This window comes from Artemia franciscana, chromosome 8, assembly GCF_032884065.1.
Source record: "Artemia franciscana chromosome 8, ASM3288406v1, whole genome shotgun sequence".
In the NCBI taxonomy this organism is placed as follows: Eukaryota; Metazoa; Arthropoda; class Branchiopoda; order Anostraca; family Artemiidae; genus Artemia; species Artemia franciscana.
The window spans coordinates 10745100-10760896 of record NC_088870.1 but is presented as its reverse complement, the minus strand read 5'-3'; the positions used below and the strand labels follow the sequence as shown (position 1 = coordinate 10760896).

The 15797-nt window shown below is 37.3% G+C and overlaps 1 protein-coding gene across 1 annotated transcript in view; it reads right to left on the bottom strand.

Moving 5' to 3' along the window:
- The window catches only part of LOC136029968 (beta-centractin-like), a 61609-nt gene extending 46045 nt beyond the window's left edge, over window positions 1-15564 (bottom strand). The window contains exons 1-2 of the mRNA XM_065708532.1: window positions 15425-15564; window positions 2529-2593 (exon numbers count right to left, since the gene is read on the bottom strand). Coding sequence (XP_065564604.1) covers window positions 2529-2593; window positions 15425-15475 — 116 coding nt within the window. The 5' untranslated portion in view covers window positions 15476-15564. The remainder of the gene's footprint in view (window positions 1-2528; window positions 2594-15424) is intronic.
- Window positions 15565-15797: the final 233 nt, after the last annotated feature.

The following is a 15797-nucleotide window of genomic DNA, read 5'->3' as shown; positions in this document are numbered from 1 at the left end:
ATTTTAAACTTACGAACGGGTGATTGGATATCAATGAAATTTGATATTAAGAAGGATATCGTGTCTTAAAGGTCTTATTTTAAATCCCGACCTGATCTGGTGACATTGGGGGGGGGGGGACATAAAATCATGGAAAACGCTTATAATGGAGGGATCGGGATGAAACTCGGTGGGAAAAATAAGCAGAAGTCTTAGATACATGATTGACACAATTGGAACGGACCTGCTCTATTTGGGGAATTGGGGGGGGGGGGTTAGTTCTGAAAAATTAGAAAAAATGACGTATTTATAGCTTACGAAGGAGTGATCGGATCTTCCTGAAACTTCATATTTAGAACGATCTCGTAACTCAGATCTTTTATTTTAAATCTTAACCGGATCCAGTGTCATTGGGGGGGGGGGGGGCGGGGGCGGAAATCTTAGAAAATACTTAAAGCGGAGAGATCAGGGTGAAACTGGATGGGAAGAATAAAAACATGTCTAAGATACGTGAATGACAAAACCGGACCAGATCCGTTCTCTTTGGTGGAGTTGGGGGGGGGGGTAATTCGGAAAAATGAGGTATTCGTAACTTATGAACAGGTGATCAGATCTTAATGGAATTTAATATTTAGAAGAATCCTGTGCTTTAAAGCTCTTATTTTAAATTTCGACCAGATCCTGTGACATTGGGGGGAGTTAGAGGGGGAAATTGGAATTCTTGGAAAACGCTTAGAGTGGAGAGATCAGGATGAAACTTGAATGGGAAGAATAATCACAAGTTCTAGATACGTGATTGACATAATTGGAACGGATCCTTTCTCTTTGGAGGAGCTGGGGGGGTGTTAATTTGGAAAAATTAGAAAATTAGAGGTATTTTTAACTTAAAAACGGATGACCGGATCTTAATGAAATTTGATATTTAGAAGGAATCCATGTCTCAGAGTTTTTATTTCAAATCTCGACCAGATCTGTTGACACTGGAAGGAGTTGGAGGGGAAACATATAAATTTCAGATTATAATGGCAAAGTGACTTGTTTTGAACAGAATATTTGTATAATTTGTGCCCTTGCCCCTGGGACTATACGGATCATGCTACCCCTTGAGGCATATTTTTCAACTTTTTGACAATTCCGATCAAGATAGCTATATTGAAATTTTTATCTTTACCTCGTGGGGCAACGAGGGCGCTTGGCAGGAAGAAAATCACTGAAATAATTCACCAAAATAATCTTCAAGGGAAAACAAAAAAGGCAGCATATTCCAGATTAAACTTTGATGAAATTTTAAGAACGTAAAAAGCAAAAAGCCCAAAAGCATTTTAGGCTATTCATGATATCTTTCTGAAGGGGGGGGGGGGCTTTGGACAAACTATAGAAAATTGCTCTCTGTTCTTCGTGGATTGGTATGGTTGTAGATTGCATACTTGAAAAATAAAGGCACAAACAAAAATACTTACCAGGCTTTACTAACATGCAAATGATAAACGTATATTTTAATTAACAGTACTACTTTCCATTAGACTACTTGCCATAAAAAATTAAAACAAATGTCAGGTTAATTACTTTTCATGATAACTAGGGTAATACCCTCATTACTTCTTTTGGCCTAATTGTTAAATACTGAACATAACGTATATTTTTGTAAAAACAGACATACCACCAAACAAAAACTATAAGTTACCAATATGCAATTCCTCTTCATTTTCTAAGGCAAGTGATTATTTCCAGCAATAATTTTTTTTTGTAAATATCTCTAGTTGAAGAGATTTATATAAAGACTTGTCATATAAAGTTGGTTATATGATTTATACAACGTTTTATAAAAATGAGAAAGCTGAAATTATCTGGTAAGCTATTTTAAAGTTACATGTTTGAACTTAAGATCCATAATAAAATAAATAAATAAAAAATTATGTAGTTTATTAGGTTATCTTTAATTTATGTACTCTTCTACAAAGGAAAATATGAAAATCAACACAATCAGACATAAAAAAGAGACAAAAGCAAGAAAATTTGTGTAGAAAAGTGGAATCCAAAAAGTGAGAAAACTACTTCCTTTATTGATACTAAATCAAACAAATACTTGAATACAGGCAAACCCTAAAATACCGGTCCTGCACCAAGGAAAAACAGCCAAAGACAACCAACACATTCATATTACAACCCTGGACTTGCCAGGGGTGATCCACTGTATGAGTAAACATTTGAAAAAAAGAGAAAAATCCTCTACAAAAGAAGTAAACATAATTCTTCATAAATCCAATGAAAACAAAGAGGACATACCTACCACAAGTAGTGTAAAAAAAGACCACAGGTTAACAATCAGTTGTTCACAGACACACACAAAAAAAAACTCATACAAACTATTAGTCAAGGGATATTGTCAAAACTAGAAATGAATTGGGGGACATAACACAGTTCAACCCTTTATATGTTTTTTTTCTAAATTCATTACAATCTACTTTAGCCACAAGAGCATTAAGCCACCAGTAATTTTTTTGCAACTACAACACTCATGTTAAAATAAAGAATGATTTACTACTTACTAATTTGGAAAATGACATTTTGGTACTTGATCACCAGCAAATCCAGCTTTTAGTACACCAGATCCCTAGAAACAAAAAAAGATTTTTGTTACTTTCTACTTGTCTGTCTTCCTTTGAAAAGACACTGGCAACTACCATGTTGAATGCTCAACTAGTCAAACTAGGCATTAATCTAGCATGATTCATTCACGAAATCAAATTACAAAATTTGTAATTTGGAGTTAGTACAGAGAAACTCTTGGCTAGTGCTAACATATTATGTTCTTCTTGCATGGGAATAGTGGTACCCCTTAGATTTGACATGAGAACTCACAGAAAAATGTCTGAAAAATCAGTTTAAATAAAAAATAAAAAAACTTCCACATTTCACATTGATAAAGCACTTTCAAGCATACAGATACCCAACTACCCCAACAGTCTACCCCTCACCCATCCTCCTAAAAATTTACTGGTATGCATCCATGATTACTCAGCTGTTTGTTGTTTTTTATAGGCTCAAAATCAAGTGTCAATTCAAGTATCAAGGCAATACAGTAATCAAAAAAGCAGCTACAATAGAGAGATTATCCTTTGAATTAGATATGCACAAAGCATTCTCCCAACTAAATAACATTTGGAGATCTAACAATAGAGAGATTATCCTTTGAATTAGATATGCACAAAGCATTCTCCCAGCTAAATAGCATTTGGAGATCTAGCAAATACTCTCTAAAGTAAAAACTGCACCTTTTCAACAGCAAGGTGATCTTCATATTGACACAAGGATAGGAATTCTGGAGCCTGTCAAGAGCTATACAGAAAAGGTTACTTGTATTTGAGAACAATTGCCTGCTAAGGATACTTATAATTTATCCTTAATTTCATCTAAGGATACTTGTAATTTGTTGGGCTGATAGAGTACTTAAAACCAAGATCATGTTTCTTACCAAGCAGCCTCAAATAACTGATGAAATCCAACTTAGACGTTGGGAACACTGCAGTCATTTGACTCAAACGAGACAAGGCCAGCTTACCTGTGATGTTAGGTACTGCACCCCTTTGAGCCTCTAGAAGAGTGGTAGACATCACATCATATAGGTTCTTCCCTTGAAGATGAGACATAGAGTTCTACAAACATCCGTCAATGAGCTGTAGTCTCTAGTGCAAGATTTTTGATGCGGAGGTCAGCCATTGCTGCCCTATATGCCACTAGGCATCAAGAGATTTAAGTCTAAGTAACAATTGAGTACACATTTTATTTTCTTTCAATGCTAATTTTGAGCTAGCAGTCAAAATCATATATCAAATCTGCTGTCCACCAAATTTATCTGATCACCACTATGATACAACACTGGGGAGACAAGCAAAAAATAATGAAGGATAAAGGAAAAAGGTCCTAATACAAATAATATCATCCCAAAATGAGATATATTTACAACTGACAATTAAAAACATTGTTAATGAAAAAATCAAATTTTATTTTAATTTTGAATATGTAAATTTATATTCAGATTGATGATTTGTACCTGTGTAAAAGGGGGCAAGGGATGCAGCCAGTAGAAAATTTTCATGTATCACATATTCTGTGCATATAAAATCCCAGGGGAAAATCTTTTGACTTATCCCTGCTCCCAACCACTGAACTTATATGCACTTATTTTCATAGGGAAAACAATTCACAAAAAATTCTCATTAAATTCTCATAAAGGCAAAAACTCTCATTAACAATTGCACAAAAGCAAAACAAGAGGGAAATTCATCCTTTTCAACCCTTCAAATAATATTTTCAATATTTCAATCTTCTACTTTTTAATTCATGTCCTGGCTAGGCACAATAGAGGATTGACAATAATCCATTCAAGTTGAAAATTTTTAGCTCTAGCATATCCCCTGACCTTCAGAAGGATGTGTCTAGGCCCTTTTCCTAAAGAGGTTGATGTTATAATCAGAAAGTCATAGCTTGAGTTTCATGGAGTATGTTTTCTAAATGGAAAATAAGTGATTATTGATTAGCCTGGTTCTTGTTCTCTTGAACTGTAGGTATTGCTAAAGCAATTCCTTAGATTAGTCCTAGATTCTAAGCCACATTTGCATTTTTTTCCTTTTCGTTTACAGTTATTCTTACTTTCACAGAAACTTTTATGCATATAGATAGAGGAGTAAATATACCTTAAACTGCATGTCCAGCAATATAAGGTGGTGATGAGCCTCCTGTGGAACACCTTGCTGGTGGTGTGACATGACCATGGTTTGGCATCCCAGGTTAGCCTACACTCTGCACTTGCCCAGTCCTGATCAACTCCTTTCTTGAAATCATCTATGGTTCGGGACTGGTCAATGGCTTCAGAGAGGCTGTTCCAGTGAGGGACAGCATGGACAGAGAAGAGGTGCTGGTGCTTGCATCAATGGCGATGGAGGACTTGCAGCTTCTTTGTGTGACCTCTTGTTGTTTTTCCAAGGGACGAGGAGAAAACTTGACTTGATAGGTCATTTTCTAGAAGTTCCTGAGTAATGATTGCATCTCATCTCTTCTTTCAATAGACTAGGGTGGGGAGATTAAGAGAGACAAGGTACTCCTCACACAGCTTGTCTTGCAAAGATGGTATGAGCTTTGTTGCTTGCCTTTGGACACTCTTGAATGCTTTAATATCCTTTTTATAATGGGGAGATGCTAGGATCATTCCAAATTCCAGGTGTGGATGTACAATAGCTTTGTACAGCTACTTGACCATACAGAGCTTTCTGGTGGTAAACATATGTGCCCTAGGGCTCGGTTTGTTTTAGCAACTTGAGCTTGTGTGTGGCTGTGGAACTTGAGTTTGTCATCAACAATAGCCTCCAGGTCCTTCTCACTCTTCAAGTAGGCCATCTCCAATATGGTAAGGTTATCTAAGGTTGTCATGTCCAAGATGCAGGACTTTGCAATTTGACACATTGAACTGCAAACCCCACTCAGATGACCATCTAGATAGTTCATCTAAATCTTCTTGCATTGTTGAGTGATTGGGGCTAATTTGGGCCTATCCAAAAAGCTTGCAATTGTCAGCAAATATTATAAGTGGGTTTTGTGGGTGAGCTGTACAGTCATTGATATAATGAAAAAAAAAGAAATCACCAATGCAACAGCACAAACACATAAAAAAAGACAGAAGGAGAAAAGGAAGACTGTTTTCCTACATTAATAATTAATATAGATCAGTACTTGAATGAGGCCTTAACCCTATTCATCCATACAATCACATAGGTCAAACAGCATAGCCATACACAATCAACCATAAAGAATAATCCATGGACAGGCAGTCATGTTGTAAGTAAGTATAAGTTGTCATTTACCAAATATGAAAAATATATGCTGAACAACCTAGGCCACAGGATTATGCCCTTTGGAACTCAACTAATGACATAAATTTCATTGGAATAAAAGTTTTACTAGTGGCCTCACATACTACTACCCTCTGAGTTCTTCCAGCAAGAAAGGCTTCAATTCAGGCAACTATATCCTCATGCACCCTATATGCTTCTGTTTTTAGGAGAAGATGTTGATGTTGTACTTCATTAAAGGCTTTTGCTTGATCAAGCAGTATTCAACATGCTTGGAGACTTGTTTAAAGTTTTTACTTCACTTCTCTTTAATTTAATTTAACATAGCATAACTGTTATTCTGTTTCAAGCACAATAGCTCACTGTTAGTAAATGGTTGATATAGTCCCTTTATTAGTGGTTGAGATGATATATTTGTTTATTTACTTGAAATAATGGTACAGTAAGCCCAGGGCTTGTTGTAAATTATCTAATATGTATGTTACCGTGAATGTCCGAAATTAATGAATGACAACATTCAGTGGATTCATTGATTGAATATCAATGTTAACCAAATTTTGGACATTCACAGTAACATTTATTCAAAATAATCAGCAATCCAGATTCTTGAAATTTGTTTTTTTTGCAACTTGTTTTCTTTTTTAAGGATTGAGGTGAACACATTTTGAATTGCTATGACCCTCTTGAAACTCCAAGATTCTAGTTCTTTCCCATCTATTCCTTCTCCAAGCTCTACAGACAGTGGATGACAGTATGACATCCACTAGAAGGCCATCATCCAAAAGCCTGGTTGCAAAGTCATGTGATTCAATGAGGCTTTTGTTGATTGAGTAGCCTTTACAGAAACCATGCTGACTTTTAGGCCAATAATTACTGGCTTGGTTCTTTCTCCCTTTCTTGAAGATAGACTTGATGTTGGCCTGCTTTCAGTCACTTGGGAGCACTTTGGAAGTGAGTGACATCCCAAGCACCACTGCTACTGGCTCAGCAATTTGCTCAGCTGCTTCTTTTAATGGTCTGGGTTATAGGTTATCTGGTCCAGCAGCTTTTTTTGCATCCAGTCTTTTAAGCATTTTCAGAATAATCTCTATATATATGGTTGTCATGTACATTGGTTCTTGGATTGGTTGCTCCAGTAAAGTGGGTGGAGCATTTGCTATGGGCTGAGCAGAGAAATTTGTACCAAAGATAGAGCTGAGTAAATCTGCTTTTTCTTTAGCCTCTGAGGGCTTTGTGTCATCCTCTTTGCTGCCAAGACATGGTCCCAGAACCTTTTGGATTCTGCTTTTGTCAGCTGCAATTGCAGCTGCTCCTTGTGGTTTTCAATGCTGATAAGAACTTGAAAACATCTAGCAATATCAGAAATGGGGCTATTGACCAATTCCTGAAAATTTCTTTCAGTTAGAACAAGTCTATAAGAAGTCAATAATTAGTAGAGAAGAGAGGTGGCAAGTAGCAATTTGTAGAGCCTTACTGAGCCCCAAATATACTGTAGATGCATTCTTGAATGCTTAATCTGATTAATACACCAACTTTCTGTAGTGAAAAGTAGTAAACAAGACACATTTTTAACAAGCTATGTGCTATTAAAATTAGTGGAATGTAAAAAACAAATATTTTCTCCTAACATTTTATACTTGAGCTGCAAAAATCTTCTGACAGTTTTACTAGTAGAGCAAAATAATTTACAAAGTTCTTTTCATTGTTTTCAAGCAGGGAAGGGACAACAGTGATAAAAAGCACTGCCAATGCAGTACTGTTTGTCTGGTAAAATGCAACATACTTGGAAATTTTATGGTACAACCTAATTTATCTAAAACATTCTGATTTTATTTGCCCTTTTCTGACTCTTAAAATTGGTCCAAATCTTAAGTTCTTGGAATCTCACAAAATTTTTCTCTTGTCACTTTTGACAGGAATGATCATTACTGGATCTGCTTCAAATGGGAATTTTTTCAATTTACCAAGTGTTTTGAAATTTCTTGTTGCTATGGGTGATATTATGAAGCCTACTTTACTAGGTTGCCTCTACAGAGGCAACCTAGATTTTTCATCCACTCCTGCTTATCATACACTTCTTTTGATAGTACATTTGAACATACCAAGATTACTAGGGCTATCTATCAAAGCTAATTAGCCTACTTATACCTTAAGTCAAACTGTCCAGCAAAATAAGGAATAATACTGTCAATTCAAATCTTTGTCCAAAGGATTTTACAAGCGCACCTTCAAGGATCAATAATTAAGCTATGTTTACATTAAATTATACATAACTATTGTTGTCATTTATAGAGTTGTCCATTTCATCTAATACATGACCAGATAAGTAAGCCTATTAATTTTTATCTTGAACAAACTATATCCAGAGGGGTTTGGGACAACCCTTTTGAACAGACAAGTTCAAAAGAGAATACTTGAACATAATTTAAACTGTTCACCCTATAGCCTTTACAAGCATTGTAAACTGTTAGGCCTAGGCTAAATTATCAACATCAACCTAGCTTTTAGATGGCAATGGATTATAATCTGTAGCAAAATTTGGTAAAATTCTAGTTTAGTGACTTCTTGCTATCTCAGAAAGGGGTTAGGTTAGGAAAATAAAACTTATGGGGATGGGCCTACAGGCTAAAGTATATCCTGGGAAGGTATATTAAAGTATCCACTTCCACTCCTTCTCCCTCTAGAGGGAGAATTTTCAGTTACCTTAATTTTCAGTTACCAGTTGCCTTTTCTCTGCCTTTAGTTCTGAAAATACAATTCCTGTTATTTGAGCAGAATTCTGAGCCATATCAATGTTTTTTTTCTTTCAAAATTTAGGAAATGTACTTGCATATCTCTAAGACTGCAGAATATTGACTTGCCGTGCTTGAAGCTCTGCTTATTAACGTGCATGCCCGTGCTTATAATTATTTGCTTGCTTATATATGTTCTTGTTGTAGGTGCTTGCTTGCTTATATATGTTCTTGTTGTAGGTGCTTGCTTGGGTTTCCATTAAACCATTAAACTAAACCAAAGACATTGCATGGTGTCAGAAGTAAAACAGTAAACATGGACAGCACACCACATCCATCCTTGGACTGGTCATCAACGAACCTAAAATCGGCCTGGAAAAGGTTCAGACAACACTGTGAATTAATGTTCTCCGGACCACTGGAAGGCAAATCCCAGGCTGTCCAGTGTTTGTATCTATTGATATGGGTTGGTGATAAAGGAAGAGACAATTTCAGCACATGGACTCTAACAGATGCCGAGACAAACAGGGTTCAAACGTACCTTAATAAATTCGGAGCCCATGTTGAACCCATATCAAACCCCATAGTGACAAGATTTACTTTCCACAAGCAAGACCAAGGTAATGAAAACATTGAACAATATGTGACTGACCTCAAGTTAATTGCTAATGACTGTGACTTTGGTACCAGCAGAGATTACCTGATAAGAGATCGTCTTGTCTTTGGAGTTAAGAGTGACAGGATTAGAGAGAAATTGCTAAGTGATGGAGGGACATTAACTTTTGCCAGAGCAATAGAGATTTGCCACGCCATCGAATCAGTACAGGAAACCCAAGCGCAAATGACAGCTGCTAATAAGACTTCAGTGCCCATGATGAAACAAGAGATAAATGCCCTAAAGAAACAGTACAACAAAAAGGAATGCTATTTCTGTGGTGCACCTTATACCAAGAATCATAACTGCCCAGCTAGGGGCAAAACATGTTCAAAATGCAACAAACTGAATCACTTCGCCAAAGTATGTAAAAGCAAAGGTGTGAATGAAATAAGCCAACAAGAAGCAGGAACAAGTGCAAGTGAGTTCATGATTGTCACTGTCAACAGTATGCTAGTGAAACATGCAGATGGGCCAGATGCTGTAATAAGAATTGTTGACCAGAAACTAGACTTAGTCTTCAAAATAGACACAGGAGCTGAAGCAAATGTTCTTCCGGTCAGCAACTATAATAGCATGGTACCTAAACCTCGTTTGCAACCAACAAAAGACATTCTAACAAGCTACTCTGGAGAAAGATTACAGGTTTTGGGGTTTGTAGAGCTATGCATCTGCTACAAGGAAGGTGAGAAACAGGCTCACCAGTTTCATGTGGTCAACACTGATCGCATGCCAATCCTTAGCAGAAAGACAAGTCAGAATATTAAATTGATCAAATTCATTCTGAATGTACAGAACGAACCTGCAACCTCAATGAAACCCGAAACGGCCAGAATACTGGAGGAATATGGAGATGTTTTTGAAGGTGTAGGAAAACTCCCGGGAAGTGTAAAATCCACTTGAAAGAAGGAGCTGTACCAACAGTACAACCACCAAAAAGAGTTCCATTCGCCCTACAGGAAAAACTCAAAGAAGAACTTGATTGCCTTGAAGTCATGGGCATCATTGAGAAGACAACTACACCAACTGAATGGGTAAACTCAATTGTAGTCGTCCAAAAACCAAATGGATCTCTTAGGATTTGTTTAGATCCTGTTGACATAAACAAATGGGTGCAGCATCCTTACCATCCAATACCATCATTTGATGATGTAGCATCAAAAATGTTCAGGATCTAATACATTTTTTAAATTGGATGCAAGACAAGGATACTGGTCCATGGAACTAGATGAGGAGTTATCCCTCCTAACCACCTTCAGCACTACATTTGGTAAATATTGCTGGAAGCAATACCCATTTGGAGTCAACAGAAGATGGAGGACGTCTTTGAAGGACTCGACATTGGACTCATAATAGATGACATTGCTGGAACAGCAGCAAATACAGAAGATCATGATGCTAAGTTGAGGCTGGTATTACAGCGAGCCAGAGAAAAGGGAGTAAGGTTCAACCGAGATAAATGTATTTTTAATGCTCTAAGCATCCCATACTTTGGGCACTTGCTGACCACTGAAGGGATCAAAGCAGATCCAGAGAAGACAAAGGCAATTGCAAACATGCCAGCACCAGAATCACACGAACAACTACAGGTGCTCCTAGGCATGTACAATTATTTAGCAAGATACATCCCAAACCTCTCTACTCCAAACCACCCTCTCCGTGAACTGTCTAAATCTAAAACTTACAACTGGACAACCCAGCAGAAGAATGCGAGGAAGCAAATCCAAGCCTCAATCTGCAAAAACCTCTCATACTTTGACCATAAGAGCAGAAACGTAGAAGTCATAGTGGACGCCTCTCAACATGGGCTAGGGGCCCAACTAGTCGTTGACAACAAAACAGTTGCCTTTGGATCCTGTCCCTCAGCAGAGCAGAAAAACTGTATTTGCAAATTGAGAAAGAAATGCTAGCTGTAACATACGCTTGCAAACAATTCCGCCAATACATATATGGTAGAACAACCACTGTAACCACCAACCACAAGCCTCTTGAGTCAATACTTAAGAAGCCCATATCCAAGGCTCCACCACAACTTCAAAGAATGATGATAGCAGTTCAGAACTATGACATACAAGTCATATATCGCCCAGGCTCCGAGATTCTGGTTGCAGATGCCCCTTCCAGATTACACTTGCCCAAAACAGATCCAGACACACAGCATGACTCCAAATTTGCTGTACTCAGCTTTCTCAGATCTGTCCCAATTCGCGACAACAAGATCCAACAAATCATAGAGCAAACAAGGATTGACCAAAACCTACAAGTGCTGGTCAAGACCATTGCTGAGGGATGGCTCAATCATCGCCATGAATGCAACACTGCAATACTCAAGTTTTGGAATCACAGAGATGAACTAACATACATGGATGGCGTGATTCTGAAGGGTGACAGAATCATAATCCCAGAAACACTGCAGAATGACATTTTAAACCAACTACATGCTTCCCATCTAGGAATGGTCAAAACCAAAGAACAAGCCAGGATGGTAGTGTTCTGGCCAAACATTACAAAAGATATTGAGAACATGATTGGCAGCTGCAGTATTTGTTGTACTATGGCACAAAACCAAGTCAAAGAAAGTATGATGACATCTCAAATCCCTACACATCCATATGAACATGTTGGAATGGATATTTTCAAATTCATGGGAGTTCAGTATTTAGTCACTGCTGACTATTACAGCAGGTTCATAGAAGTCGATAAGCCAACAACTAGCACATCACAGCAAGTGATCACCAAACTGAAAGCCCACTGTCCCAGACACGGAATCCTGAAAACACTGATGTCAGACAATGGGACTCAGTTTTCATCAAAGGAATTCAGAGATTGTATTGACAAATGGAGCATTGACCACAAAACGTCAAGCCCAAACTATCCACAGTCAAATGGATTTAGTGAAAAAACAGTACAGACAGCAAAAAGGATCATGTCCAAAGCCATAGAACACCAGTCCAATCTGTACTTAGCCATGCTGGAGTACCATAACACACCAGTTGATGGGCTAGCCTCACCAGCACAGTTGCTGATGAGCCAACAACTCAGATCCGTTTTACCCATTCTTCCCAGACACTTAAACTCCAAGGTCATCCCACCCTCATCTTTCCAACAAGCCTGAGAAAGACAACAGAAACTACAAATGGGGTTGTATAATAGACACTCAAGGGACCTAAAACCACTGCTCAAGGATCAGACTGTGTGGGTGAAGCTCAACCACAATGCTAGGTGGCAGAAAGCACTGATACTGAAAAAATACGAAAATGCACCCCAATCCTACATTCTTCCAACAGAGAATGGAAAGGTCTACAGACAGAACAGGCGACAGATCAGAGAGAGAAGCCAAAGTATGTCCACCAAGCCACAGTTTGAAGCAACATCCCCGGAACCCAGTATACCTGGAGATCAATCCCACGTATCTTCTTGAGCCCAAATAGGAATTGAACATCCACATAGCATCCCATCAAGTCCCAAAAATTTCCCAACGCCACCTCGTGCTACAACTACACCCGCCAAAAGATTTGCTACACCACTAGCAGATGCTGCCACTGCAGAGTCTCCTTCACAATCCCCTTTGCACCTAACCCAACGACCAAGACAGCTGCTACATGGCACCACGCATTCTGGGCAAATTACAAAGCCACCCACCAGGCTCAACCTTTGATGTTATCAACAAAAGAAGGAGGATGCAGAATATTGACTTGCTGTGCTTGAAGCTCTGCTTATTAATGTGCATGCCCGTGCTTTTAACTATTTGCTTGCTTATATATATTCTTGTTGTAGGTGCTTGCTTGCTTATATTATTGCTTGCTTATATATGTTCTTGTTGTAGGTGCTTGCTTGGGTTTCCATTAAACCATTAAACTAAACCAAAGACATTGCAAAGACCTTAAAAATTGGGATTGAGCTAAGTTGTGAAGCTGAAATCAATTTTCTTGTACTTCATAAAAGCAGAAGAGAAATTTTGCAAGGTTTCACTTTTATAATACACGTTTTTTTAAAGGTCACCAAAGGCCAGGGCCCTCTAGAGGGAGAAGGAGTGGAGGTGGGTACTTCAAAATACCTTCTTGGGACAAACTTCAGCCTTTAGACCCACCCCCAAAAGTTTTATTTTCCTAACCTAACCCCTTTCCAAGATAGCCATAAGTCAAACAACTAGAATTTTACCTCCTTTACTTCTGAAAATACAATTCCTGTTATTTGAGTAGAATTGAGACATATCAATGTTTTTTTTTTTCTTCAAAATTTAGGAATGTATTTGCATACCTTTAAAACCTTATAAATTAGGATTGAGCAAAGTTGTGAGGCTGAAAACAATTTTGATGTAGCCTACTTCATTCAAGCAGAAGATATATTTTGCAAGGTTTCACTTTTATAACACACATATTTTTAAAGGTCATCAAAGGTTGGGACCCTCTAGAGGGAGAGGAAGTAGAGGTAGGTACTTCAAAATACCTTCCCAAGACATACTTTAGCCTGTAGACCCACCTCCTAAAGTTTCATTTTCCTAACCTAACCCCTTTCCAAGACATACTAGCAAGAAGTCACTGAACTAGAATTTTACCCAAAATTTGGTAAAATTCTAGTCGAGTGACTTCTTACTATCTCAGAAAGGGGTTAGGTTAGGAAAATGGAACTTTCAGGGATGGGTCTGCAGGCTAAAGTATATCCTGGGAAGGTATTTTTAAAGTACCCATCCCCACTCCTTCTCCCCTAGAGAGCCCTGAAATTTGCCTACATGACAGGTCTAGACCTATTAAAATTTTAACAAAACAACATATTACCTTAATTTTCAGTTACCAGTTGCTTTTTCTTTGCCTTTAGTTCTAAAATGCAATTCCTGTTTTTTGAGTAGAATTCTAGGCTAAGCCATATCAATGTTGTTGTTTTTTTTTCAAAATTTAGGAAATGTATTTGTATATCTTTAAAGCCTTATAAATTGGGAATGAGCAAAGTTGTGAAGCTGAAAACAATTTTGCTGTACTTTATTCAAGCAGAAGATCTATTTTGCAAGATTTCACTTTTATAACACACATATTTTTGAAGGTTATCAAAGGTCAGGGCCCTTTAGAGAGAGAAGGAGTAGAGGTGGTACTTCAAAATTCCTTCTCAGGATATACCTTAGCCTGTAGATCCATCCCTGAAAGTTTCATTTTCCTAACCTAACCTCTTCCTGGGATAACAAGAAGTCAATCAACTAGAATTTTACCAAAAGTTAAAATTTTGGCTGGAAACTAGGCTAACTATTTTTGACAACAATTCCATTTTGACAAAGTGTAAAGGCTATGTGTTAGAAATTTGGGTAAAATTCTAGTTAATTGACTTCTTGCTATCTCAGAAAGGGTTTAGGTTAGGAAAATGAAATTTTCAGGGATAGGCTAAAGTATGTCCTGGGAAGGTGTTTTAAAGTACCCACCTCCACTCCTTCTCCCTCTAGAGGGCCTGGAAATTTGCCTACACAACAAGTCTATACCTATTGAAATTTTGACAAAGCAACATTTTACCTTCATTTTCAGTTACTAGTTGCTTTTCCTCTGCCTTTAATTCTGAAAATACAATTCCTGTTATTTGAGTAGAATTTTGAGCCATATCAGTGTTTTTTTTTTTTCAAAATTTAGGAAATGTATTTGTATATCTTTAAAACCTTATAAAATGGAATTGAGCAAAGCTATGAAGCTGAAAATAATTTTGTTGTACTTCAATTAAGAAGAAGATCTATTTTGCAACGTTTCACTTTTATAACACACATATTTTTAAAGGTCATCAAAGATCAGGACCCTCTAGAGGGAGAAGGAGTGGAGGCAGTTGCTTCAAAATACCATCCCAGAACATATTTTAGTCTGTAGATTCATCCCTGAAAGTTTCATTTTCCTAACCTAAAGGCTTTTTGAGATAGAAAGAAGTCAATTAACTAGAATTTTACCCAAAATTTAATTAGACAACTGGTAGGCCATTTCACTAAAAGCATTAGCAATGTTAGAGGTGATAGTAGCCAAGACTAAATAGCCTACTTCTTAGGGTCACAGATCCATTTCTTGAAATTTTAGACTATTAGCCTAGGAGATTTTACCCTTTTTAATTTTTTTTACAGTCATCAGTCAAAATTTAGTTCATACCTTTTGAATATTTGACTGAGTTAAAAAATTAATTTTAACCTAGCCAATAAAAACATCAAGTGGAGAAACCCTTTTTTCTAGACTTAATAAATGACTTACATTGTCAATTACAACAGGTTGGTTAATAATTATGTCATGATAAGTGTCCATTCTTAAAATGAATCTGTCTAATTTTTAACAAAATCTAAATAATTCACTATGCCATTAAAAATTTGGGAAGGTACTTTTAAGGTTGCCGTTTAAAGCGAAATTCCAGATGTGATCCTTTCGAAAAATCACCGAAAAGCCTCAAAAGAGAGATTAGCGGCGACATACTTTGACATGGCGAAAGCATCCATATGAATCAAGTAAGGCCAATGGGAGAGTGGCATTTACATCAGAAAAATGGTTTTAAAGTATAATTTATTAAAAAAGTCACTTTTACACTACTTAGTTAAGCTTTTCTTAGGGGCCTGGTAAGTCTCACATTTAG